The sequence below is a fragment of the Trachypithecus francoisi genome, unplaced genomic scaffold, assembly GCF_009764315.1.
Source record: "Trachypithecus francoisi isolate TF-2019V2 unplaced genomic scaffold, Tfra_2.0 Lachesis_group17, whole genome shotgun sequence".
Lineage (NCBI taxonomy): Eukaryota > Metazoa > Chordata > Mammalia > Primates > Cercopithecidae > Trachypithecus > Trachypithecus francoisi.
The window spans coordinates 81294024-81320737 of record NW_022681462.1 but is presented as its reverse complement, the minus strand read 5'-3'; the positions used below and the strand labels follow the sequence as shown (position 1 = coordinate 81320737).

The 26714-nt window shown below is 50.3% G+C and overlaps 1 protein-coding gene and 1 long non-coding RNA gene across 5 annotated transcripts in view; one reads left to right on the top strand and one right to left on the bottom strand.

The window, feature by feature from the left end:
* The window catches only part of MAPRE3 (microtubule associated protein RP/EB family member 3), a 60550-nt gene extending 40713 nt beyond the window's left edge, over positions 1 to 19837 (top strand). Inside the window, exons 1-7 of one of the 4 annotated variants that reach the window (XM_033176302.1) lie at positions 7715 to 7972; positions 14867 to 14994; positions 15980 to 16125; positions 16745 to 16946; positions 18227 to 18381; positions 18522 to 18674; positions 18922 to 19837. In XM_033176302.1, coding sequence (XP_033032193.1) covers positions 14874 to 14994; positions 15980 to 16125; positions 16745 to 16946; positions 18227 to 18381; positions 18522 to 18674; positions 18922 to 18990 — 846 coding nt within the window. In that variant the 5' untranslated portion in view covers positions 7715 to 7972; positions 14867 to 14873 and the 3' untranslated portion in view covers positions 18991 to 19837. Of the gene's footprint in view, positions 1 to 7714; positions 7973 to 14866; positions 14995 to 15979; positions 16126 to 16744; positions 16947 to 18226; positions 18382 to 18521; positions 18675 to 18921 lie in introns of those variants that run through there. The other 3 variants (XM_033176303.1, XM_033176304.1, XM_033176301.1) reach the window with 3 other exon arrangements.
* LOC117062588 lies at positions 16778 to 18332 on the bottom strand. Its single transcript, XR_004428443.1, has 2 exons — positions 18205 to 18332; positions 16778 to 17448 (listed from the first exon to the last, which is right to left on the bottom strand). It is a non-coding gene; the product is annotated as an uncharacterized LOC117062588 (long non-coding RNA).
* Positions 19838 to 26714: the final 6877 nt, after the last annotated feature.

Below are 26714 nucleotides of genomic sequence, written 5' to 3'. Positions count from 1 at the left end.
TGAAATTATGGCATCTAGAAAAATAAGGCCACAAATCTGAGTGATAGCGTAAACGCATTTAAGAAGCAAGAATCGGGCCGGGCGCGGTGGCTCAAGCCTGTAATCCCAGTACTTTGGGAGGCCGAGATGGGCGGATCACGAGGTCAGGAGATCGAGACCATCCTGGCTAACACGGTGAAACCCTGTCTCTACTAAAAAATACAAAAAACTAGCCGGGCGAGGTGGCGGGCGCCTGTAGTCCCAGCTACTCAGGAGGCTGAGGCAGGAGAATGGCGTAAACCCGGGAGGCAGAGCTTGCAGTGAGCTGAGATCCGGCCACTGCACTCCAGCCCGGGCTACAGAGCGAGACTCCGTCTCAAAAAAAAAAAAAAAAAAAAAAAAAAAAAAGCAAGAATCTTCTGGGCCCGGGCACAGTGGCATGTGCCTGTAATGCCGGCTACTTGGAAGGCTGAGGAGGAGGATCACTTGAGCCCAGGAGTTCAAGACCAGCCTGGGCAACATAGTGGGACTTCATCTCAAAAATAAATACTTAAAAATTAAAGTTATGAAATTTATTTTAAAAAGAAGAAAAAATCTGAATTTGGATTTTTTGGAGGGAAAGGAGGGAAAAAGAAGCAGGAATCTTTTGAGGCAGGAGTACAGGCTTAGGTTTAAACTGAGACAAAGCCATAATTCTGGAAACAGTCAGTCCAGAGAGTTGCTTGTGTAACTCAGGTTCAACTCCTCCCGCCCTAAACAAATGCCTGGGCCTTCCAACTACAAACCCCAAGCACATTAACAGTTCTTAGAGGCCAGAAAGGCTTGGAGAGGAGAACTCTCCCAGAGCCAGACCTCCGTGGACAAAGCAAGAGAAGACTGAGGAAAGTTCTCATAGGGTGTGTTTGTAATCACCCAAAACTGGAAACAACCCTGATGTCCTCAGTGGGTGAATGAGTAAATTATGGTACATCCATATGTATGCCATTGTGTGGAATAGTACTCAGCAATAAAGAGGAACCATTAATCCATGCAACAACTTGGATGGAAGTCAAAGGCACTATGCTGAGAAGAAAAAAAGCCAGTCTCAAAAGGTTACTGTATGATTTCATGTATATAACATTGACAAAATGACAAAATTATAGAGTGATGGGGAACAGATCTTTGGTGGCCAGGGGATAGGGTTGGGAGGAGGGCACAGCTATAAATGGGTAGCATGAGGGAGTTTCTTTGAGATTATAGAACAGGTCTGTATTCTGGTAGGGTGGTGATTACATGTATCCATCCATGTGATAAAACTTCATGGAGTATATGACAAAAAAAGAGTATGTGTAAAAACTGGCGGAATCCAAATAAGGTCTATAGTATATTTACAAATGTGCCAATGTGGATTTCCTGGTTTTAATAATTGTTATATAAGATGTTACTGGGGGAAACTGGATGAGGAGACATTAAATACATGGGAATTATTTGTTCTGTTTTGCAACTGTGAGTCTAAAATCATTTCAAAATAAAAAAAGTTTACCAAAAATTGGAGGGACTCTCTTGGGAATCTCTTCAGTTTTTTACTAGAAAAGATAATATAGAATAAAGCCTCTGCAGAATTATAAATTGAATGCAGTTTCTAAACACTGTAATTTCATTTGTTGTAATTTTGATTTGGAAATTATTTTAAATATAGTATTAGCAATATTTTGTATTGTTGACTAAAATACTGTATACCCGAAAAGAAAATCCTTTGGAGAGTTTCCCTTCCAGATAAAATAACTCCTTAACCATGGCGTATGGAGCTACCGGTGATGTGGCTTTCGTCTGCCTTTTTAACCAAATCTCCTGCTCCAGCATGACTCTGGGATGAGCTACTTGAAGTCCTTTCCCTCCTCCCCATGCATTCCCCTTTCCTCTTAACTCTTACCTGCCTGATGAGTTTCTCCTTCAAGACCCAGTTCAAACCATGCTTCCTTTACAAAGCTTTCCCTGATGCAGGAAGCAGAGTTGCTCCAACAGCTCCTGTATCTGGAGTTGGAGCATAATGTGTTGCCCTTTGGTTATTTCGTTCAGCTGTCTAGCTCTCACCTAAGTTCATGAATTTCTCGAGGGCCCAGAGTGGGTTCATTTGTTCCTATAGGTCCTGTGCTGGCACAGGGGCTGGCACACAGCATTGGGTGCTGAAGCACACACTCCCTAAATGGTGATGAGTGAGTGAGTGAATCTGAGGCTCTGCAGTGTCCTTACAAAGCAATTTTGTCTATTCTTCCTGCCTTAATACAGTAATTTCCCACAAAACCAAACATTAAAAAGGGCTCTGATTAACCACAGTTAAACAAAGTTAATCAATATGTACAATATTATTTTCCAAACATTCAACTTAGTTAAGACTTTATTATATAAACACACTTCCCATCTTGCTTTTCATTTGTGATACAGCGTTGTGAGTAGCTGGAGAAAGATCATGAGTCGTACTCATGGGTCTTCTTGGACAGATAAGATCTAGAACTTGAGGGTAGCGTGTGGAGTCTGAAGGGGGATGGGTGGGATATTGAGATAAGGAGCACAAGCCTACCTTTAATCTATATTTCTTTTCTTTCTTTTTTTTTTTTTTTCTTTCTAAGATGGAGTTTCGCTCTTTGTTGGCCAGGCTGGAGTGCAGTGGCATGATATCGGCTGACTGCAACCTCCACCTCTCGGGTTCAAGCCATTCTCCTATCTCAGCCTCCCAAGTAGCTGGGATTACAGGTGCATGTCACCATGCCCAGCTAATTTTTGTATTTTTAGTAGAGATGGGGGTTTCACCATGTTGGCCAGGCTGGTCTCGAACTCCTGACCTCAGGTGATCCACCTTGGCCTCCCAAAGTGCTGGGATTACAGGCATGAGCCACAGCACCTGACCTAATCTATATTTCATTTCAAATTTTAACTGAAAGAACCAAGATGTTCTCCACCCTGCAGGCAGTCACTTACTATCTACCCGAAGTGCTGCAGCAGACACACATGGCTGTGATGACAAATGCCTGATGTCCCTCTCCAGCTTCCTCCTGGGCAAATGATCAAGGACTCCACAATCATCTGCAGGTCTAGCTGCTGTCCCCACACTCCAACAAAATGACTCAGAGTTTCATCATTTCTTATTGCACAATCTAATGACCATATCGCCACCTCTGGTCTGGTAGCTTCATTAAACAGGGCAGATGACCTCCTCTTTGAAAGTGGCCCTCCCTTGGCTCCTGAGACATCGCCTTCTCTCCACCTCCTCTATTTTCATTGCGTCCCTAACATTCCTCCAGGACTGAGTCATTGGTCTTATGCCCTTTTTAAAAAATAAAAGTAATAATAAATATGTTTCCCATGTCTAGAATTTCCCATTTTCTCTTCGCTGCTTTCTGGCATCCTGTCATCTTTAAAGGCCCAATTAGGTGCCACCTTCCTCCAGAAACCCTCTAACTGCTGATCCCCCTCTCATCTTTTTCATGTGCCTGGAACACTTAAAAGCCAAAGGTGCTTTCACTATTTAGCACGTCATATATTCTGCTTTGTGGCATCCCTTGTTATTTTAGAAATTACTCTTACCTCTTCAACCAAAGAAAGGCTCCTTAATAAAGATAAGACTCATGCCTTGAAATGATCCCATGTCCTCATGATGCCTCACTGGGTGTTGAGCACATTTTGTCAGTGGTCAGTAAGCACTTGCTGGTCAAGATGAAGGCAATGCTAGGCTGGGCCGGGTGGCTCATGCCTGTAATCCTAGCACTTTGGGAGGCTGAGGCAGGTAGATCACTTGAGGTCAGGAGTTCAAGACCAGCCTGGCCAACATGGTGAAACCTCATCTCTACTAAAAATACAAAAATTAGCTGGGTGTGGTGGCGCACACCTGTAATCCCAGCTATTCAGGAGGCTGAGGCAGGAGGATTGCTTGAACCAGGGAGATGTAGGTTGCAGTGAGCTGAGATCATGCCATTGTACTCCAGCCTGGGCAACAGAGTGAGACTCCATCTCAAAAAAAAAAAAAAAAAAAGAGACAGAGGTTAAGGCAATGCTACAACGTCTTGAAAAAATAAGTATAAAGAAGAAAACTGGGCTAGGCATGGTGGCTCATGCCTGTAATCTCAACACTTTGGGAGGCTGAGGTGGGCGGATCACAAAGTCAAGAGTTTGAGACCAGCCTGGCCAATATGGTGAAACCCCATCTCTACTAAGAATACAAAAATTAGCCAAGCATGGTGACGGATGCCTGTAATCCCAGCTACTCGGGAGGCTGAGGCAGGAGAATTGCTTGAACCTGGGAGGTGGAGGTTGCAGTGAGCTGAGATCGTGCCACTGCACTCCAGCCTGGGCGTCAGAGCAAGACTCCGTCTCGGGGGGAAAAAAAAAGAAGAAGAAGAAGAAAACCGGCCATGCGCAGTGGCTCACGCCTGTAATCCCAGCACTTTGGGAGGCCAAGGCAGGTGGATCACAAGGTCAGGAGATCGAGACCAACCTGGCTAACTCAGTGAAACCCCGTCTCTAGTAAAAATACAAAAAATTAGCTGGGCGTGGTGGCAGGTGCCTGTAGTCCCAGCTACTCGGGAGGCTGAGGCAGGAGAATGGCATGAACCCGGGAGGCAGAGCTTGGAGTGAGCTGAGATCGCACCACTGCACTCCAGCCTGGGCGACAGAGCAAGACTCCATCTCAAAAAAAAAAAAGAAGAAAACCTCGGAAATTCCCTTTCCCTCCTCCTAATTCTCAAGGGGTGAAATCTGGGCAAGTCATCCTGCTCTAGAGCTGCGAAAAATCAAATCGTCCTTCCGGCCCCAGTGTGGCGATGTGGAAAGAGCATGGGATTTGGGTTCAGTTGGCCGGGTTCAGCTCTGATCTTGCCAGTGGTTGATCTTGAACTTGGAAAAGTCACTGGAACCCTCAGCCTTCATTTCCTCATAAGCAAAATTGAGGTAATAAAGGCTTTCTGGAGCTGGACGCTGGAATCCACAAGAGTGGCATTTCTGGTGGGAATTTCAGGCACCATGGTAGGGCAGGAGAGAAGCTATCTGCAGGTCTTCTGGAAGCTCTCCAGTGCATGTCCCCACTGGGGTCTGACTGTCTCCACGTAGGGTTAGTCTTACAGGACAGGCAGGTAGGGTAGAGTCTGAGACCATGAGGAATGGCAGTCTACTGGAGAGGGCACAGAGAGTTCAACAAACACTGAAACTTAGTTTGTCCTGGATACCTTCAGGGTCGACTTTCTGGTGGAAAGGTTAAAGTATAAATGACTGTGCCCTGTCAAAAGGGCACAAGAAGTAAAACTGGGAGGATTTTGGGAGGGGACTGGATGTTAGGTGGAAGGTATGAGAGCAGAGAAGAGGGGCCTGAGCCTGGGGTCAGAGGAAAGTAGGCTAAACAATTCACAGGATGCAGACATTTCAGAGAAGTGTGAGGACATATCACTTGGCCCTGGACAACAACTATAAGTCAGACAGTCCAAAAAGACATTGTTCCAAAGGAACATAAAGTGACATGGCTTGTATGTGTCCCCAGAGACATAGATGTGCTTTTGGAGTGTGAAAGATAATTAAGAAAACATCAGACCCACCAGGGCTGCTGCAAACATGACAGTTCCCTTCCCAACATGTCATGGCAGCTGCTGCAGCTCCCTTCCCTCTCTATCCTGAGGCTAGCCACAGATGGGCCAACAGCCCGCCCCCAGAGTAGACCAAGCAGAGAGGTGCTCCCAGGAGTTACCAGGTTCCACCCTCGGAACCATCCTAAAATCCTGTTCTGGGAAGTCCAGCAGCACCATGTTATATGCATTAGAGGAAGATAGTTTAAATCCCTTGCCAAGGTTCCCAAGGCTTCGTGCTGCATCTCTTTGCGTGTGGCCAGGGAGTGCAGCTAGCATTCTCCTCTCCTTCCTTCTCCATGTAGCCAACGGTACCGCCTCAGGGTCAACAAACAAGAAACAAAACCAGAAAACCACACTTTCTGAGTCCACCTGTCATCTGAACCCCCCAAACCCTAGTTTAACCTCTCCCATTCATTCATTCATTCATTCAATAAATATATAGGTACTGAGCAGCTATTGTGCACTGAGCCCTGAGCCAGTATTAATTGAGGAAAGAAATTGGCAACATCACTCCGAAAGCACAGCTCTGTTTTTCTGCCTGGGGCAGCAGAGAGTGGATACCCAAGGCTGTCCCTGCTCTCTCCCTGCTCAGGACCCTGACCAGAGGGTCTGTAGCAATTGGGTCAGGGTGCAGGAAAGAAGACAGTGAGTCAGATATGTGTATGTCAGTGATCTTGCCTATCAGTAAAGTTGCTCAGCCCCCAAGGCAGGGCGATGGTGAACCTTTGGCTCCCGCCAGCAGTACCCATTATCCTCTCAACAGCCCCATGCTCAATCATACCGTCATTCTGCTGCTTCATAAAAACTGAGGAGACGGGCGGATCACAAGGTCAGGAGATCGAGACCATCCTGGCTAATACGGTGAAACCCTGTCTCTACTTAAAAATACAAAAAACTAGCCGGGCAACGAGGCGGGCGCCTGTAGTCCCAGCTACTCGGGAGGCTGAGGCAGGAGAATGGCGTAAACCCGGGAGGCGGAGCTTGCAGTGAGCTGAGATCCGGCCACTGAACTTCAGCCTGGGTGGCAGAGCAAGACTCCGTCTCAAAAAAAAAAAAACAAAAAACTGAGGTTTGGATACCTTCGCCTACTTGCTTGTGTCTCACAGGCAGCAAATGGCAAAGCCTGCAGCCAAGTCACGCTGTCTACCTTCTGCTGGGAGCCTTGGATTGCTGGGTGACTCCATGGACATTTGTTGACCAAAAAAGTAGGTGTTTGAGGAACTGAAAGATCTCTAGCAAAGAACCTTTAGAAAGAAAAGATTGCCTTTCTATCTGCCCACCTAGATGAACTCTACTAAAATTGAATGATTTTAGCAATGAGAAATTGTTTACTATACTGCAGGGTTTCCATTAACCCTCGAAGTTATGGTCAGATAGAGTAACCTAGCCAGAACCTCCCCCAAGGACTCCTTCCCTGGCTAGCAGCTACAGGGATGTGGCACCGTTATCCCAACCAGCCTGGGGAGAGCCTTGGTAAGAGTTCAGATCTAGCCAGGCGCGGTGGCTCATGCCTGTAATCCCAGCACTTTGGGAAGCCGAGACGGGCGGATCACAAGGTCAGGAGTTCGAGACCATCCTGGCTAACACGGTGAAACCCCGTCTCTACTAAAAATACAAAAAATTAGCCGGGTGTGGTGGCAGGTGCCTGTAGTCCCAGCTTCTCGGGAGGCTGAGGCAGGAGAATGGCGTGAACCCAGGAGGCAGAGCTTGCAGTGAGCTGAGATTGTGTCACTGCACTCTAACCTGGGCGACAGAGCAAGACTCCGTCTCAAAAAAAAAAAAAAAAAAGTTCAGATCATTATTCAGCAGGACATGTCCAGAACCTAGGTGGCTGGAACTTCAGTAGGGCTCAGGGTCTTAGAGTTGTGACCTAAAATTGTTGTGAGAACAAAATCCTGGAGGTGTTTCAGTCCCTACCTGAACCCACAGCCATCCAGGTCCCTGTCCTGGATCTATGGGAAGGGGTGCATGTTGGGCTCCTGGCCAACCCTGCAACTACTCCACTTGCCCCATCTCTGCATTGACTAATCCAGCTTTGAGAGGCTGAGCCTCTCGATGAGTCAGGTCCTTGCTCAGTCATAAGAAGAAGGTGATTGGCCGGGTCTGCCAGGGCTTTGTGACCCGCTGGCTGGCTCCCCAGCCCCTCAGAACCCCTCAGCCCCACCTGCACATACTGCCTCCATGCAAGCCCAGAATAACCTGGATATGTGACTCACGGGGGTAGGAGTAGCAATTTTGCAGATTTTCCAAACAGGTGACTTCAGCCCCCTGGGCCTGGGCAGGAAGGGGTAGCCCAGTGACAATGGGCATAGCCCCACTTCAGGAACCGGAAACGTGTTGGCTGGCTCTGCAGAGTTCTCTCTCCTCTGATCCCACAGCGTCTGTTCCAGTTGTGTTGGCCGGTAGGATGGCGTCTACAAAGTAGGCTATATGGGAGTTGGGGAGGGATTGTGGTCAGAGTCCAGCTTTGGGAAGCCCATGTGGCTGTCTCAAGGCAAAGCGGCAGAGAAAAGTTCCGTAGTCTGTCTCCCTTCTGGACTGGCCATTCCGTGGTCTCAGAGACCAGAAGCTGGCTGTGTGTCAGGCACCTACTCCTCAAACAAATGCTCTTAGATTCTTACTGTCTATCCCCGTGATGCTGACAGCACTTGCCAAATACATACTGAATGTCAGGCTCTGTGCTCAGCACTGTGTACACATGGCTCACTTAATCCTCATAACTGTTCTGTGAAGTGAGAGTTGTCACTGTCCCCATTTTATAGATGAGGAAACTGAGACCTAAAGTCAAGTCAGACAGCTAGGAAATGGTACAGTTAGGATTTGAACCCACGTGATGTGCCTGGAGATCCAGTGTTCTTAAGCACTACCTTTTTGGAGCTTGCTGGAGGCATGCTGGCCACCTCCTTCAGGACTGATAGACCTGGTGTGTCTTTCATAGCCACGCTGGGCAGAGGGTGGAGGCCTGGAAACTGCAGGGAGTTCTTTCAGGGACCAGCCAGAATAGGGCTAAACTTGAGGTAAAAGGAGATCTAGAGAATTAGAGAAGACTGAGGGCCCCTAAATTACCCTTAAGACATATTTGTGGAAGATAGACTTAAAAACAAAAAGCCAAAATTAGATTTAGGCTGGTGATAAGGTCATTAAATAGTAGAATGTGAAATTTCAGTTGTGCAGCCTTACTGGCCATCTTTATGATTTAAGAATATAAGTGCCTAGATCTAAGTGCAGTCCTAATTGCCTGGGAAGGAAGCAGATGGTCTCTAGAAACTCTTCTGACCATGGGTTAGTAGGATTTGGTTTTGATGACCATTTTTAAGGCCTCAGTCTGCAGAATGACCAGCAGCTTCCCCTCCCACAGTGAGAGCTATAATTGCCTTTCCTAGTTGCCGGTGAATGCACCATGAACCTTATAGGCCTAGTATAGGAAATGACTCAGCAAAATCACCAGATTAAACCTCCTCAACTTTTCTTTCCCTTGACTCCATTCCTGATAGCAGAGCAGGCATTCCCCAAGGCCACGTTGTCGGTCTGATCCTCGAATGGGGATCTGCCTGGATGGTGACATGCCACAATCCAATCAGGGTCTGTTTCTCCTAACAGTCATGTGTGCCAAAGATCATGGTAGAAACATGTGGATGAGGTTGGAAGACACTGCTACTACATTTCTTGGGACACAGCCTGCCCACTCCGAGTGGCTACCTACCATTCACTCTGGGGAGGTGAAGGAGCTCTTGGGAACAAGTGCGTTATTATTAAGAGTTTCATCAGGTTATGTCTTTGCTGTAATTGGAGGCAGCTGGTCCACTTAGACCCTGATGCTTGGGCAAATACTTTATACACCTCTGCCCCCAGCAGCTGGTCTGGTGTGAGTCCAGGCCCAAGTCAACCCCCAATGCAAAAGGCAATCAGAAGTTGGACCTGTTTGGTGAGTTCAAACTGTGGTTTTGGGGGATACAGAGGCTGGCTCAGTTCAGTCCAGGATCTTAGAACAGCCCCAATGCTCCAGGCCCCTCAGCCAGCCCAGCTCTTAGAGGCTCCCAATTTGAGCTCTAAATTGAGCTCTGGAAAGGGGGGTTGGAGGATGAGGGAGACATTTAAAGGAGTTTTTGCTCAGGACCTGGGTGCCACCTGCTGGCCATGTTTAGTTCTATTTACAGAGCCAAAGCTAGGAGAGGAAAATTAAAAGGGCATCCCGCCCTCCCCAGTGTGATGAGGGGTAAGGAAACAAGGAGGCTGTTTCTTCATGCTGCCCTAGCAAATGCAGCAGAGACCTCCTGCAGAGACCCCTGGGTACCCTGGATGAGTCCTCCTGAGCCAAATGGACCTCCACTAGAGCAGAGTGTAGCCCCACTTGAGAGGACCTGAGCGAATCATGAGTGGGGACTGAGGCTCTGTTCCTGCTGCTAGCTACCTGCTTCCCCAGAAGCCCCATAGTGGGTAACAGCATGATTCATTGCTGGGCCCTGAAAGGAGCCATTTTTTCCAGCTTCCTTCGCACAGGCACTGCTGCCACTCATGGGACCCCAGAGTCAGACCAAAGATGTAGAAAATATCCTCCCGTCATCAGGCATTGACAAAACTGGGTCAATGCTGAGAAGACCTGGTCATTTTTCAAGTAGCTATGTGGCTCTTAGTGACTCTTAGAAGCCCTAAAAGCAAGGCCTTTAGTTGCGTTCTAAACTCTAGAGAAACTGGAGATTTTCCCTGTGTACCAAGGACTGGCTAGCATTTTCCCCCAGATAAGTGGCAGAACATCCCAACGTTCCAGCCTTTGCCATTACAACAAAAGCCAGTAAATCCTGGCTAAGTATGCATATCAAATGAAAGCTGTGGTTCTCATACGTGGCTGTGCACCAGAATCACCTGGGGTATTCTTTAAAATTATATATATGTGTATGTATGTGTGTGTGTGTGTGTGTAAAATAGGTGCATATAACATGTAATGTATATATGATATATACACACACACTTGGGCTGCACTCAAGCCTCTTGAAGTCTCTGCAGGAGAAGCTGGTGGACTCTCCTAGTAAAGAACCTCTGCAATGCATGGAGGAGGCCTGAACCATTAGCAGGTCCAATCCTGTGGAACCAGGAAAGCTACCCTCAGGCCGGAAGACCCTTGAGGCTCAAACAATTTCAGTCAAAAACTGGAGGATATGTTTGGACTAAGACCATTGCCTTTCCTTTTCTTCAGTAGTCAGTCCTTGAAATTCATATACTTTAAACAGAACAGAATCCCTAAAGTGACTCGGGAACTCCCAGGACCAACCTAAGACTACTTGACCCCAGAACCACCCCAGACCAGACCAGCCCCTCTGAGGCCTGTCAGCCACAGCTGGCCCAGAAGCACTCTGCCCCAGGGCCTCATAAGGAAGTGAGTCTCTGAGCCTGTGGAATGCTCTTGCAGAGTCATTCTGGACAGTTCCCGGAATAGCTGGTGCCCTCTGTACCAGCTCCTGGCCGTCCTCTTCATCCTCCCTGGGGACCTGGCAGAGTCTGACCACTCTGGCCCTGGGGCCATTCATATCCGTCTCTCTACCTCTGAGTGCCCTCCCCTTCCCGCTTCCTGTGGCACTTGCTGTTTCCAGCACACTTTTGAGCATTTGGTTATACTGTTCTCATGGGTGGATTACTCTCCCCAATAAGATTATGAACTCCTTCAGGACAGGGGCAAATCTTTTCAATTTATTGCAGTTCACAACAAAATAATACTCATCAAAATTAGATGCCCTTTCCTTGACCCTACCCACTCTGCCCCTTCGGCAAGCTTAGCGTCCATCCATCCATCCACTCCTCCTCCTGTTACTTTAGGTGCGTCCTGGGAACTGGGAAACATTCCCCTAACTCCGGTCTGCAATTCCACTCCACCAATATGGTTAGGCAGTTATTATCCACCAAGAACTGGCGTGGAACCCGAAAGTGAATGGAACACAACCTGGCCATTGAAGAGCTTATAGTCAGGTGGAAGGGGCAGGCACACAATACTTTCTTTTTTTTTTTTTTTTTTGGAGACAGAGTCTGGCTCTGTCACCCAGGCTGGAGTGCAGTGGCATGATCTTGGCTCACAGCAACCTCCACCTCCGAGTTCAAGCAATTCTCCTGCCTCAGCCTCCCTAGTAGCTAGGATTACACCCCTGGCTAATTTTTGTATTTTTAGTAGAGACGGGGTTTTGCCATGTTGGCCAGGCTTGTCTCGAACTCCTGGCTTAGGTGATCGGCCCCCCTCAGCCTCCCAAAGTGCTGGCATTACAGGCATGAGCCACCGCACCAGGTCTCACACACATGATTTCAAGAGACTGTGCGGGACGCCATGAAGAGCCGTGCCCAGGGTGCTGTGGGATCACAGGCACAGGCCTCCCACAGAGGGGTCAGAGAAAGTCTCCTGGAGCTAAAGTAGAGTCCTGAGGCTGAAGCCGGTGGAGGGGGGATGGCAGGGGATGGCAGGGGGACCCAGGCCAGAGGTGATGAGACACGATTTAGAACGAGGAGAGGACACAAGGCATCACTCCGTTGTTCAGCGTTACTGAACGTCTTGCCTGTGACAGGCCTGGATACCCCACGCTTGGCTTCAAGGCACTTCCGACAGGGGCACAGGCATTTAAAAGTCCAGTGGTGAGCGCAGGGGCCAAGATGCAGGGCAGTGGGCGCAGAGCCGTTGTGGAGGAGGAGGCTCAAATGTAGTCAACATTACCCTCGGAAAGCTCTGAAATTGCCAGGTCCTGAGTCTTTAGGAGCTCCCACGACAATAATTCATTTCTGTTTCTCTTGGCTTTTTGGCCCCACCTGGCCTCCCTTTGCTGGGCAATGAAGGACAAGGTTTATTTTTCAAAAGAGGAAGAACTAGGAATAAAGAAGAGGGTTTTCTCTCATGATTTTTCTTCAAAGCATTCATTTAAGTTAAACGTGCTCCGTCCTATGTGCTTGGGGTCAGGGGTGGGAACGTGAGGGGCACACAGCTCTGCAGATGCCTTGCTGAGCCTCCCTCTCTAAAGCAGTACTGCTCAAAACAGGACCATGCCTGCAGATCCTCTGGGCATCTTGGTCAAAGGCAGTTTCTCATTTACTAGGTCTGGGGGAGGGCAAGAGAATTGGAATTTTTAACTGGCTGATCCCCATATAGCCCCAGTGCTGCAGGTCTGGAGCCACAGTTGAGAACCATGGAGCAGAGAATGAACTTTCAGGTGGGGACAGCAATCCAGACAGAGGGTGTGTAGGAAGCTGCCTATGGCTCCTAACTGTGGGAGCAAAGTGGGAGATAAGGCTGAAGAGGTGGGGTCCCCTTATGAGTTTGATAAGTGGTCAGGAGGAGTCACATGATAACAGCAGATGCCTGCAACAGATAGGGAAATATTCTTCCTGTAAGAATATAGGGTGTGTAAGATGTATTCTTATTTCACAGAAACACTTTACATATTAAACCTGGAGAAATATTCTTCATTCGCTCCGGAAACACATGTCCTCACAATTCTCGGAAAACACAGTCCTTTTGACCTATCGTGTTTCTCCATTTCTGATAAAGAACTGGTTACAAGAAATATGTCCTCCTTTTCTTAACAGCGCAAGTCAGTTAGCAGCAGCAACTGACCCTTGGCCTCTGTGGGGTGAGAAGGAGGCTCACTGCTGGCTGCACTCCAACTGCTGGTTTCAGTGCGGGAACATAGGGTCAGAGTGGCCAAAAGAAGCCAGAAATCCCAAGTTGTTAAACATCTCAACTTTAAAATATTGGGCACTAATTCAAAACTGTTTCCAACACTATGAGTGCTAAACAGTTTAAGTCTGCAAGGTAAATTCGGCCAAGGAGTGTCTCTTTTATGACTGCTGGCTGAAAGGACTTCAAGTGGGGGAGGGGGGTGGCCAGGCCTGCTTTTAGCTAAATTCTGACCACAGCAGTGTCAAGGATGGATTAGGAGGACGGGGAGACTGAAGGCTAGAAGGCCTTTTAGGAGGCTCCTGCTAGCCTGGGCTAGAGAGAAAATACAATCAGCCCTCCACATCCGTGGGTTCCACATCTGTGGATTCAGTCAAATACCAATAAAAGATATTCAGGAAATAAAAAGGATTGTTGCATCACCTACAGACTTTTTTTTCGTGTCATGATTTCCTAAACAATACAGTGTAACAACTATTTACATCAAAGTGACATGGTAGTAGGTATTATAAGTAATCTAGAGAGGATTTAAATCATACAGGAGGGTTGTGTAGGTTAACTGTAAATACTACATCATTTTATATAAGGGACTTGACTGTGCATTGACTTTGGTACATGGGGATGTTCTGGAACAAATTCCCTCATGAATACCAAGGGACAACAGTATGTATAAATCCCGAAGGTAAGCAGAACAGGGTGGATTGGGGAAGTGGGGTTCCAGGACTTAAGGAATGAGAATTAATAGGTGCATGAGGGAGAGTAGGCTGTCTGAGATGACCCCGCAGGTTTCTAAGGTGGTGATTGATGGCTGGTGGTGACATTCACTGGGATAATGAATACAGGAGCCAGAAGCATATTCTAAGGGAAGGTTGTGGACAAGCAGAATTTAGATGCGTCTGCGTCAGCCACAGGAATATGGAATCTGAAGTCAGAACAGAGGCAAAGGTTAGCTGGCTTTCTAAAACACAAATCTGGTCAGGTTACTGTCTGCTTAAACCCTCTAATGGTTTCCCGTCATCCAAACAGAAAGTCCAGATTCCTCCTCCTGGTAAACAAGGCCCTGGCAACCTGTCCCTGCCAACCTCATTGTGCCACACCCCAACAGAAAAATCTGCTCCCTGGGCCTGCTCCACAACTCAGAGTGCCCGGAATAAGCTCTGCCTTTGTTCTTGCTAGACCCTGTTCCAGAACATCCCCCCATACCAAAGTCAAATACCTTCCACCCATCCCTTTTTATGTCTGGAAAATTCCTCTTCTTTTCAGGCTCCAACATCTCTGCTCTGAAGCCTTTGCTGACCCTGCCCAGCAGATACGCTTACGCCCTTCTTTGTGCTGTCCCTGAACATTTATGTGCCTGTTTCACTGCCCCATCACTCCCTACTGAGGGGATCTGCCTGTCTGTAAATGCCTCAAGGCAGGGGCCATATCTTAATTAACTTGGAATTACTGGCTCCTGGTGCACATCTAGCATATAGTAGATGCTCATGAAATGTCTAAGGAATAAAGACCCTCCCTCTGGGGGTAAACTGCGAGGGCAATCTGGAGGGAATGTTTCTTACTTCCCAGGATCATACAGCCCATCTCTCATGACAGCTAAGGAGCTGCATGAGGCCCCAGTGCTGACCTCACCTTTTTTCTTGCTTTCCAGCTGGGGTATGGCCGTCAATGTGTACTCCACATCTGTGACCAGTGAAAATCTGAGTCGCCATGATATGCTTGCATGGGTCAACGACTCCCTGCACCTCAACTATACCAAGATAGAACAGCTCTGTTCAGGTAGGAGGCTGGGAATATGGGAAGTGGCCCTGCTGGAAGGAAAGGAAAGAAAGGTTGGAAGGCAGAGCAGCCACGGCAGGGAATATACAGTCATGCATGGCTGAATAACTGATGTGCCCAGAGAAATGCATCCTTAGGCGATGCTGTTGTTGTGTGAACATCACAGAGTGTATTTACACAAACCTGGATGGCATAACCTACTACACACCTCGGCTATATGGTATAGCCTACTACTCCTAGGCTAAAAACAAGCACAGCATGTTTCTGTACTAAATACTGCAGACAGTTTTAACACATGATAAGTATTTGCACATCTAAACACACCTAAACATAGAAAAGGTACAATAAAAAGATGGTATATAGAATCCTATGGGATCACCATCATATATGTGGTTCATCACTGACCAAACCATCTTTATGCAGCCCATGGCTGTAGCTTGTGATTAGACTAAGGAGGAGAGCTGGAGGCCCTGAACCAGTCAGACTATCCGGAGCTGAAGTCAAGAAATGGAAGCAGGGAAAGAGAAGAGTAGGAGAGGCACCGTGAAGGACTGCAGGGAAAGGAGGAGCAGGGAGCTGAGAGCCAGGATGGTGGCAGAGCCACAGGTCTGACCTCATCTCTCTGGGTCCAGCTCTCAGCTCTTCTGGTAGTGCAACCTTGGGCAATTCACTCTGCTGCCTTAGGCCTCAGTTTTCCCATCCATAAGATGGAGATAATATCACCAACTAACTAGAGTTGCTGTTGGGATTACCCTACCTACATGCAGTGTGTGATGTGGTGCTGGTACATAATGTGCATCAATAAATAGTCATCATTCTTCTTCGTGGAAAACTGGGGGGATTCTGGCCATGTCTCTGCTGAAAGTAGGACTGGCCCCAACCCCAGAACAAGGAGAGAGAAGAGGAGATGGGGTTTGGGGAAGTGAGAGAGCAGCCCACAGAAGGAGAGCAGCGAGACCCCTCAGCCAGCTGTCCGTCTCCACAGGGGCAGCCTACTGCCAGTTCATGGACATGCTCTTCCCTGGCTGTGTGCACTTGAGGAAAGTGAAGTTCCAGGCCAAACTAGAGCATGAATACATCCACAACTTCAAGGTGCTGCAAGCAGCTTTCAAGAAGATGGGTGTTGACAAAGTAGGTGCCTGCGCTCCGGGGGGGGCCCAAGGAGCAGTGTGACCCTGGGGAAGAAGAGGACCCACCAGCCCGGGCAACTGGGGCTCCTGGGGTCATTCCAGTGCTCGCGCCTCCCTCCACCTCCCGACTCTCCAGAGGGAATTTTCCCCCCTTTCAAGGCACAATGGAAAAGCCCACAACACTTGCCATCCCATCATGACAACAGTCCTTTCCCTTCCTCCTCTCTGGACCCTGCCCACCCTAACACTGAGCTCTGTGTACTGCTCCTGTGAAGTTCCACCTCTCTCTGTCTCTGTAGGGCCCAAGAAAGTGTCTTTGCTCACTCTCCTGCCTCGGTGGCTGCAGACCCCCAGCCCACACGCAGGCAGTAGAGCCGAGGGACGCCTCCCCACACAGTTCTTCCACACGGTGCCTGTAGAGAAGGGATGCCTCTGGATCTGAGACCAGGGCCTGCCAGCCTACCTGTCTGCTGTGGTGCTGTGGGAGGGGGGCAAGTGGAGAAGGCGGAGGACGCTGCAGCCCAGGGGCTGGCTTTCCTGAGAGCAGTGGCCCTCAGCAGAGAAAGGCGGCCCTACAGCAGCAGGTGGCTAAAGTACTCTGCTTATGTGGTCTATTTCAGATCATTCCTGTAGAGAAATTAGTGAAAGGAAAATTCCAAGATAATTTTGAGTTTATTCAGTGGTTTAAGAAATTCTTTGACGCAAACTATGATGGAAAGGATTACAACCCTCTGCTGGCGCGGCAGGGCCAGGACGTAGCGCCACCTCCTAACCCAGGTGATCAGATCTTCAACAAATCCAAGAAACTCATTGGCACAGCAGGTAACGTGCCCGAGCCGGGGGAGGGAGCATGGGGGGCCGGGCCGGCAGGCCTCTACAGCCAGGAATGCCCCCTGGGCCACGGCCTGGCCCTGCCAGCCTGGAGGAGACTTGTTATCACGGAGTTCGGATGACGCCGCCTGCTGGCCGCTTAGACCGGGGGAGTGAAAGTAGTGGGTGAGAGAGCTCCACAAATTGCTCCAAGAGGAGAGCCACCAGCACCAGCCATGGTGGCAGCTGGGGTAGGAGGCCCAAGACACTTTTTCTCGTAGCACGAGCTAACTTGTTTGCCTCAAGATGGTGGGGCAGCAAGGTGACTTGGTTTCTCCGTCCAGGTGCATCCAGGCCAAGAGCCTGGTGCCAGCACCACAGCCCCTTCTTGCCCCCTGCCCATTGGCCAGGGGCAGGAGTTACCAAGCTGGATCACACCTTCCCCCACTCCAAAGGCCCAACAGTCCTAAGTCCTCGAAAGATGAGTCTCTAGAAACGAGGCTTTGTCTGAGTCCTGGAGGGGAAGGGAGAGAAGCAATAGGGCCTTTGGGAAGCAGCAGCCTTGGGAGGGGAAGGGAGAGAAGCAGCCCCAGCCCGCGTCGGACCCCGTCATAGCAGAGCCACCTCCTCTGTCTGCACTGCTGTTCTGCCTGGGCCTGCCCCACTCGCCCGCCTGCTTGCTTTGCACTAGAAACAGCCCGCTCTGTCTAGGGAGGTGCAGTCACTAGTGAGCAATTTGCCACGGCATGCTGGCTGCGCTGGGGAGGAGCTGGGGTCCCTGATTTGGCCACCGCTGTGCAGATACCTGGTCCAGCCCAGCAGAGGGCAACAGAGCCCATCCTGACATAGGGCCCCGGGAGGGGCAGCCACCCAGAGACAATGGCTTTGGGCTGGGGCTTCTGTTAGGAAAGACCCTGTGCCAGCTGCCTTTCCTCTAGCTATCAGTACGAGAGGGACCCAAACCGTTCCAACTCCACTTCCCCAAATTTGCTGTCCTAATTTCTCTCCTCTATCCCTCAGGCCAGCTGTCTCCCTGCCCCAACACCTCACACCTTCTTTAGTTCCCTATCGTTTCTGCTCTCCCAGGCTTGCCAAATGGCTGCCCAGCTGCTGGAGTGTCCATGTGGCCAAGGCTCGGGGCCTAGCTCTAGTTGCCCTTCCTGGGGTGGGGTAGGGGGTGAGAGTGCCTGCCTGTCGCATGGGCCTGCCCCCGCAGTCCTCACACCAGGCTGTCTCCTGCCACGTGTGCTGTGGGCTCACGTGGACTCACGTGACTCTTTTCCTCTGGGCAGTTCCACAGAGGACGTCCCCCACAGGCCCAAAAAACATGCAGACCTCTGGCCGGCTGAGCAACGTGGCCCCCCCCTGCATTCTCCGGAAGAATCCTCCATCAGCCCGAAATGGTGGCCATGAGACTGATGCCCAAATTCTTGAACTCAACCAACAGGTGAGTGGGATAGGTAAGGGTAGCTGAGATAGCCCTGTCACCAAAGCCAGGCCCCTGGGGTGTCTGCAGGGACAAGAAAGGGCAGGCAGGGGAGCCTAAGGTGGGGACCTCTGGCTTGACACCACTTTGTCCCCAAGCAGCTGGTGGACTTGAAGCTGACAGTGGATGGGCTGGAGAAGGAACGTGACTTCTACTTCAGCAAACTTCGTGACATCGAGCTCATCTGCCAGGAGCATGAAAGTGAAAACAGCCCTGTTATCTCAGGCATCATTGGCATCCTCTATGCCACGGAGGTGAGCACTCCCAGGCCCATTGGGCACTCCCTAGTCTGGCCTGGCCCTAAGACCAGAAGTGTGATAGGGCTAGAAGGGACCATGGAGAAAATTTACTGATGAGAGAGTGGTAAAGTTACTAGCCCAGGGTCACCCATTAGCAGGGCTCCCAGGCTCTTGACCCCTTGCTCTTCAGCTACCTACAGAACCTGAGAAGCCCTGACTGGCCTGCCTGGCCCACCAGTTTCCTCTCCTTCCCACCCTCCAGGAAGGATTCGCACCCCCTGAGGACGATGAGATTGAAGAGCATCAACAAGAAGACCAGGACGAATACTGAGGGCAGCCACAGCCCTGGCTGACTGCACGGCTTCCCCATGCCTCCCTCCCTGCTCCACTCCCACATTATAGTCCTTTCCTAACACGGTCGGCTGGGTGCTTTGTGTCAGTGCCGCAGCACTGGGGAGCCAGACGAGCGGGGCTTGGGGGCATGGGGCCGGAAAGCAGGCAGAAGCCCGTCCTGGGTGGCGCTGGCCCAGTTGGCGGGACCCCTGTCCACACCCACCCTATTTATTTCTGTTGTCTCTCTGTTGTGTCGCCCAACACTTCCCAGGGTGCTGCTGCCACCCGCCCCAGCCAGCCACCTGCTCCCGACAGCCAGCAGCTGTGTATTTGACAAAGTCATTGGTATATTTTTACTTACTGGATTCTCCTTGCACTTTACCTGTTCTTTTCCAGAGCTAACAGCACGGGTTCGGGGCAGTGTGCCTGGCTTGGCTTCCCTTCCCCATGGCTGGGGGCTGGGGTCGGACTCACCCATTCTAATTTATTTTGTCTTTTGGCTTCTCAGTAACTGAGGGGAAGGCTGATGTCAGGAGAGGGAGAGGGGGCTGAGGAGGTAGTGCCGTAGGCCCAGGGGGTCAGGGAGAGGGAGGGGGGCATGTGAGGGATGGAAATGACCTCCTGGCACCAGGCTTACCCACCCAAGGCCCCCTGCCCCAGCACCGAAGCCCAGTGCTGCCCTGAGGCCCCCAGCCACTCGCTCCAGCAGCCTGGTTCACCACACAGACTCTGCCTGGACCCCATTGTCTGTCTGCTTCCCACCCGCCCTGCCCACCCCCTGCCCCTCAGGCACCAGCCTGCATATGTGTTCACTTTTATTTAAATAAACTTGTGCGGTAAAAGTCCACAGCTGCAGCACAGCCTCACTGTCACCCTCCCACAGGCCTGGAAACCACCACCAGCTCTGGACTCAGAGCCCAGCTCCAGCCTAGCCCCAGTGCCCAACACTGGTGGTAGGGCTCTGAGGGCAAGCAGGGGCCCCAACCCCCATCCCTGAGGAGGAACTAGGTCTGGGCCCATGGCCATGACAAGGGGCAGCTGGTGAAGCGGCTGTGGGACACCGTGACACCGTAGTGGCCTGGCCAAGAGGTTCTTCGTTTCAGTCTCCTTTGGGTCAGGGGGACTGCATGTCATTCCCCACCTGTCGTCAAAGCTCACACACCTCACCATAGTGATTCAGCTGAGGACAGGGGCTCATGTGACAGAGAGAGCTGGGATGGCTACAAAAAACAAGCAGTTCTGAGTGCTGAAGCCCAGGACAGCAACATCCAAGGGGTTCCTTCTGTAGAGCAGGCTCCAGTGGGAACAGGGAGCCAGGAGCCCTTCCACATTATCTGCACAGCCCCAGTCCCGGCATGTGCCTGACAAAATGCCACACTAACCAATGTCCCAGAAGCCCAGCAGAGTCCAGGAGTGTGGAAATGAATGTGAGAGCCTTGGGGTCATCTAGACCAGCCCCCGGTTTACTGAGGAGGGGTCAGAGGCCCACATGCATGACTCACTCGCCATGGCAGAAACCTGGGCTAGAACTCACACTTCTTCACTTGAGGTTCAGGGCTCATCCCCAAAGACCACTGAGGTTCTTCCAGCTGCAGGACAGTGTTGGTTTCCTCGCCACCCTGAGTATGGCCAACATGCAGCTGGGGCCGTGTCTCTTCTGTGGCCCCACCCCATGGCCCCTTTCGAGACCACCACCATTTCTATCATGACATCAGGTTCAAGCCTTAAATAAGCAATTCATATCTGTTTATTCCTCAGTCACCACCGCCCCTTTTGACTCCCACCCCCACATACATAGACACTTCTGCCTTATTCTATCACTGTTCTTCTCCTCCAACAAGTTCCTTGCCTGCTTTTACTTATCATGATGATTTTAATTCCCTTGCCTAATTTTTAAAGGCTTTTCCCCATGATTACAGGTAGATACCATGAAAGGATAGGCCATTGTTCTGCATTGCTCTTCAGGCCGAGACCTCACCCTGAAGGTAAAGTGGGCGTGGGAGGCACTGTGTCCATATCACAATCCCTAGAAGCTGTGAATATGTGGGTTACATGGCAAAAGGGAATTAAGCCTGCCTGTGGGCCAGGCATGGTGGCTTACGCCTGTAATCCCAGCACTTTTGGAGGCCAAAGTGGGATTATCACTTGAGCCCAGGAGTTCAAGACTTCCCTGAGCAACATAGGGAAACACCATCTCTACAAAAAATAAAATTTGAAGGTTGTTGTGGCATGTGCCTGTAGTCCCGGCTACTCAGGAGGCTGAAGCAGGAGGATCACTTGAGCCCAGTTGTTGTTAAGGCTGCAGTGAGCCATGATTGCTCCACTGTACTCCAGCCTGGGCAACAGAGTGAAACCCTGTCTCAAAAAAAAGAAAGAAAGTTGCAGATGGAATTCAGGAAGCTAATCTGCTGACCTTAAAACAGGGAGAGTGTCCTGGTTTATCCAGGTGGGTCCAGTGACATCATAAACATTTGTAAGGGTGGAAGCAGGAGGCAGAAAGGGTCAGAGTGGGCAGGGTGCGGTGGCTCATGTCTGTAATCCCAGCATTTTGAGTAGGCCAAGGCAGGAGGATCACTTAAGCGCAGGAGTTGGAGACCAGCCTGGACAACAGTGAGACCGCATCTTTACAAAAAATAGAAAAAAAGCCGAGCATGGTACTATATGCCTGTAGTACCAGCTACTTGGAAGGCTGAGATGGAAGGATCACTTGAGCCCTGGAGGTCAAGGCTGCAGTGAGCCATAATCATGCCACTGCACTTCAGCCTGGGCAACAGAACAAGATCCTATCTCAAAACAAAAAAAAAATAAAAGAAGAGGTCAAAGTGATACAATGTGAGAGTGACTCACCTGCTGTTGCTGGCTTTGAAGACAGAAGGGAGCCATGAACTCAGGAATGCAGGTGGCCTCTAGAAGCTGGACAAGAAAAAGAAATGGATGCTCCCCAAAAGCCTCTAGAAAGGAACCCAGTCCTGCTGACACCTCAATTCTCGCCCAGGGAGACCTGAGTTAGACTCCCACCCTCCAGAACTGGAAGATAACACACTTGTTTTAAGGCACTAAGTTTGTGGCAATTTGTTTTAGCAGCAATAGAAACGTAGTACAGTGGGTAAAACAGTGCTTCAGTGAGCTCACCCTTCTGCTTACTCCCATACTAGACACCCATGTCCTCCTTGACCCAACATCTTTTGGGTCTTCAAACCCCATGGTGGGGCCTACCCAAGCCCACCTCCATGGCTAGTGTCTAAGGCTGCTCTTCAAACACCCAGAGCTTAAGGATGTCAAGCCACTCCCTTCTCCCCACCTCTTCCTGGTACCTCATACTAAGTGCTTCTTTCCTCTGGAACACTAAGATGGTGAACTGTAATTTTTTGTTTATACATTTGTCTCCCACACAGCCTTCAAGTTCCTTACAAGCAAGTGAGCTATATCTTCCAGCTCCACCTAGCACAGGGCCTGACACAGAGAAGGTGCTTAGAAAAGGTTGCTGGATAAGTAAATGCATGATTTATATGTCCTAGATACCAGGTTAGAACTGGTAACTTACCAGACTATTCCAAAGAAAGAGAGAGTCCCTCTCCCACCCTTCTGTGTGCCTCTGCCATGGGGCAGCCCCCTCATTTGCCTCAATGGAAAGCCAGTTCTGTTTCTCTTCCAAAAACAGGGTCTCTTCTGCGATCATACATGTGACACAGGAGGGGTCGAACAAAGAGAAGATAATGCTGTTGGTCTCCTGAGTATACCTAAACCAATGATCTGCAAAATGAATTGATTAATGATCAGCTCAAATATGATCCTTGGCAAAAGCACTGCATCTCAGAGCTACCTGATGGAAAGTCAGCCATGGTCAGGCCTAAAGGGGCTGGAGGACAGGTAGAAGGAGGCAGCAAAATATGCTCGTCTCCCACCCCCTGCCTTCCCCTACCAACATTTCACACAGCCCCATTTACCCTTCCAAAAGAGTGGATTATGCCACCCTCTCACTGGTCTCCCAGGGCCTGAAGGATAAAGTCCAGATTTGGCAGGCAAGTTCCTTGGCATATGGGCTCAGATCCCTTTCCAACCTTATGAGGCTATTGTTGCATTGCTATAAAGAAACATCTAGACTGGGTAATTTATAAGAAAAGAAGTTTAGGCCGGGCGCGGTGGCTCAAGCCTGTAATCCCAGCACTTTGGGAGGCCGAGACGGGTGGATCACGAGGTCAGGAGATCGAGACCATCCTGGTCTATATGGTGAAACCCGTCTTACTAAAAAATACAAAAAACTAGCCGGGCGAGATGGCGGGCGCCTGCAGTCCCAGCTACTCGGGAGGCTGAGGCAGGAGAAGCGTAAACCCGGGAGCGGAGCTTGCAGTGAGCCGAGATCGCGCCACTGCACTCCAGCCTGGCGACACAGCGAAAACCGTCTCAAAAAAAAAAAAAAAAAGGGGGCCGGGCGCGGTGGCTCAAGCCTGTAATCCCAGCACTTTGGGAGGCCGAGACGGGCGATCACGAGTCAGGAGATCGAGACCAGCTGGTCTATACGGTGAAACCCGTCTTACTAAAAAATACAAAAAACTAGCCGGGCGAGATGGCGGGCGCCTGCAGTCCCAGCTACTCGGGAGGCTGAGGCAGGAGTGGCGTAAACCCGGGAGGCGGAGCTGCAGTGAGCCGAGACGCGCCACTGCACTCCAGCCTGGGCGACACAGCGAAACTCCGTCTCAAAAAAAAAAAAAAAGGGGGGGCGGGCGCGGTGGCTCAAGCCTGTAATCCCAGCACTTTGGGAGGCCGAGACGGGCGGATCACAAGGTCAGGAGATCGAGACCATCCTGGTCTATACGGTGAAACCCCGTCTCTACTAAAAAATACAAAAAACTAGCCGGGCGAGATGGCGGGCGCCTGCAGTCCCAGCTACTCGGGAGGCTGAGGCAGGAGAATGGCGTAAACCCGGGAGGCGGAGCTTGCAGTGAGCCGAGATCGCGCCACTGCACTCCAGCCTGGGCGACACAGCGAAACTCCGTCTCAAAAAAAAAAAAAAAAAAGGGGGCCGGGCGCGGTGGCTCAAGCCTGTAATCCCAGCACTTTGGGAGGCCGAGACGGGCGGATCACGAGGTCAGGAGATCGAGACCATCCTGGCGAATACGGTGAAACCCTGTCTCTACTTTAAAATACAAAAAACTAGCCGGGCAACAAGGCGGGCACCTGTAGTCCCAGCTACTCGGGAGGCGGAGGCAGGAGAATGGCGTAAACCCGGGAGGCGGAGCTTGCAGTGAGCTGAGATCCGGCCACTGCACTCCAGCCTGGGTGGCAGAGCAAGACTGCGTCTCAAACAAACAAAAAAAAAAAGAAGTTTAATTGGCTCAGTTTTGCAGGCTGTGTAGGAAGCATAATGCTGACATCTGCTTCTAGGGAAGCCTCAGGCAGCTTACAATCATGGCGGAAGGCAAAGGGGGAGCAGGCACATCACATGGTAAAAGCGGGAGCGAGCAAGAGAGAGAGAGAGAGAGAGAGAGAGAGAGAGAGAGAGAGAGAGAGATATGCTGGGGAGGTGCCACACAGTTTTAAATGACCAGATCTCATGAGAACTGGGATCCACCATGAGGGATCCACCACCATTATCCAAACACTTCCCACCAGGCCCCACTGCCAGCACTGCGGATTACAATTCAACATGAGATTTGGGCAGAGACAAAAATCCAAACTGTATCAAACCTCATCACCTCCAAAGTCCCATCAAGCACTGTCCCACTGAACTGCTTCCAGTTTACCAACCCTCTAGGCCTTTGTTTTACATCAACAGATCCACACAACTGGCATTTTCTCTCCACCCACCCTAATCCTCAGCCAGTGAAAATTCAATTTTGTTTTTTGTTGTTGTTGTTTTTTGGGGTTTGAGATAGAGTTTAGCTTTTGTTGCCCAGGTTGGAGTGCAGTGGCATAGTCTCGGCTCACTGCAACCACCACCTCCCAGGTTCAAGCAATTATCCTGTCTCAGCCTCTTAAGCCGCTGAGATTATAGGCATGTGTCAGCATGGCCAGCTAATTTTTTGTATTTAGTAGAGACGGGGTTTCACCATGTCGGCCTAGCTGGTCTCGAACTCCTGACCTCAAGTGATACCCACCTCGGCCTCCTGAAGTGTTGGGATTACAGGTGTGAGCCATGGTGCCTGGCGAACCAATGAAAATTCTATTTCTCAGAACCCATCTCAGCTGCCGTCTCCTTCGGGAAGCTAATCTCCTTCCTAAAGAATTCTTCACTCCCTCAGCTGTTCATCCTGTAGGAATTTGGACTCTCATAGTTCTTACCATAATACCTCAGTATGGCAGATAGGAATCTCATCCTCACACACAGTTGTATACGAAATAGCACATTTCTTTAATTGTGATAAGTCACTTCGATTTTCTCTTCCCTCATTCTCCTCTGCTGGCATGCTTCAAGGTTCTGAAGGCTCCCAAGATACTAACACCCTCCACGTGGATGTCTGAGCAGGAACCTGTCTGCAAATGCCTCAAGTCTGGGGCTCTCCATCGCTTCCCTGACACATCTGGAACTTGGGACTGACTCTTGTGGTGGGAGGCAGAGCCTGTTCTTTCCCATTGCCTGGAAGGGGAAACCCAGCCCTGGCTGTCCCAGACCCCCAAACTTTTCTCAGCCTCCATGAGAAGAACTCAGAGGCCAGGAGCAGTGGCTCACTCCTGTAATCCCAGCACTTCGGGAGGTTGAGGAGGGTAGATCACTGAGCCCAGGAGTTTGAGATCAGACTGAGCAACACAGCAAAACCCTGTCTCTACAAAAAATACCAAAGATTAGCCGGGCGTGGTGGTAGGTCAGGTGATCCGTGGTGGTGGATCACCGGAGCCCTGGAAGTCGAGGCTGCAGTGAGTCGTGATCGCGCCACTGAACTCCAGCCTGGGTGACAAAGCAAGATCCTGTCTCAAAAAAAAAGAAGTATTCTCCATTCTCCACCTCCTACCCCAGGTCCCCAACACTCTGCCCTTTCCTGAAGCCCCCATCCTCTTCCTTGTTCTTTGGCAATAGATTTGTATAGCCCATTAAACCCGAAGTTTAATCACTAGCAGCAGTAAAGCCAGCACTTTCCTAGAAGAAAGGAAGCATTCAATCTTCAAACTCTCCCCAGAGATGAGGAGCACTACTTCCATCCCATCTTTCCAGCTGTACCAGAAAGGAAAGAAAAACAGTGGCTGGGCGCCGCAGCTCACGCCTGTAATCCCAGGACTTTGGGAGGCCGAGGCGGGTGGATCACTTTAGGTCAGGAGTTCGAGACCAGCCTAGCCAACATGGCGAAACCCCGTCTCTACTAAAAATACAAAAATTAGCTGGTCGTGGCGGCGGGACCCTGCAGTCCCAGCTAGCTACTCGGGAGGCTGAGGCACGAGAGTCGCTTAAACCTGGGAGGCGGAGGTTACAGTGAGCTGGGCTCGCGCTACCGCATTCCAGCCTGGGCATTCCAGCCTGGGCGAGAGCGAGACCCTGTCAATCAATCGATCAATCAATTGATCAATAAAGGAAACAAAAACAGAAACAGTTCTACCAAGTCTCTCGATGCCGTGGCCTTCACATCGGCGCTCAGTGAACGTTCTCAGAAGGGAATCCCCTCTCCTTCCGGCCTCTTCGCCTGGGCGGGGACCGCAGGCTGCCACGGGAGCCTCTTCAAGTCGCTCCTCGCCCGAGAGAGCCTGGCCCAGGAGAGGGACTACAAGTCCCAGGCTGCCTTGCGGCGGGCG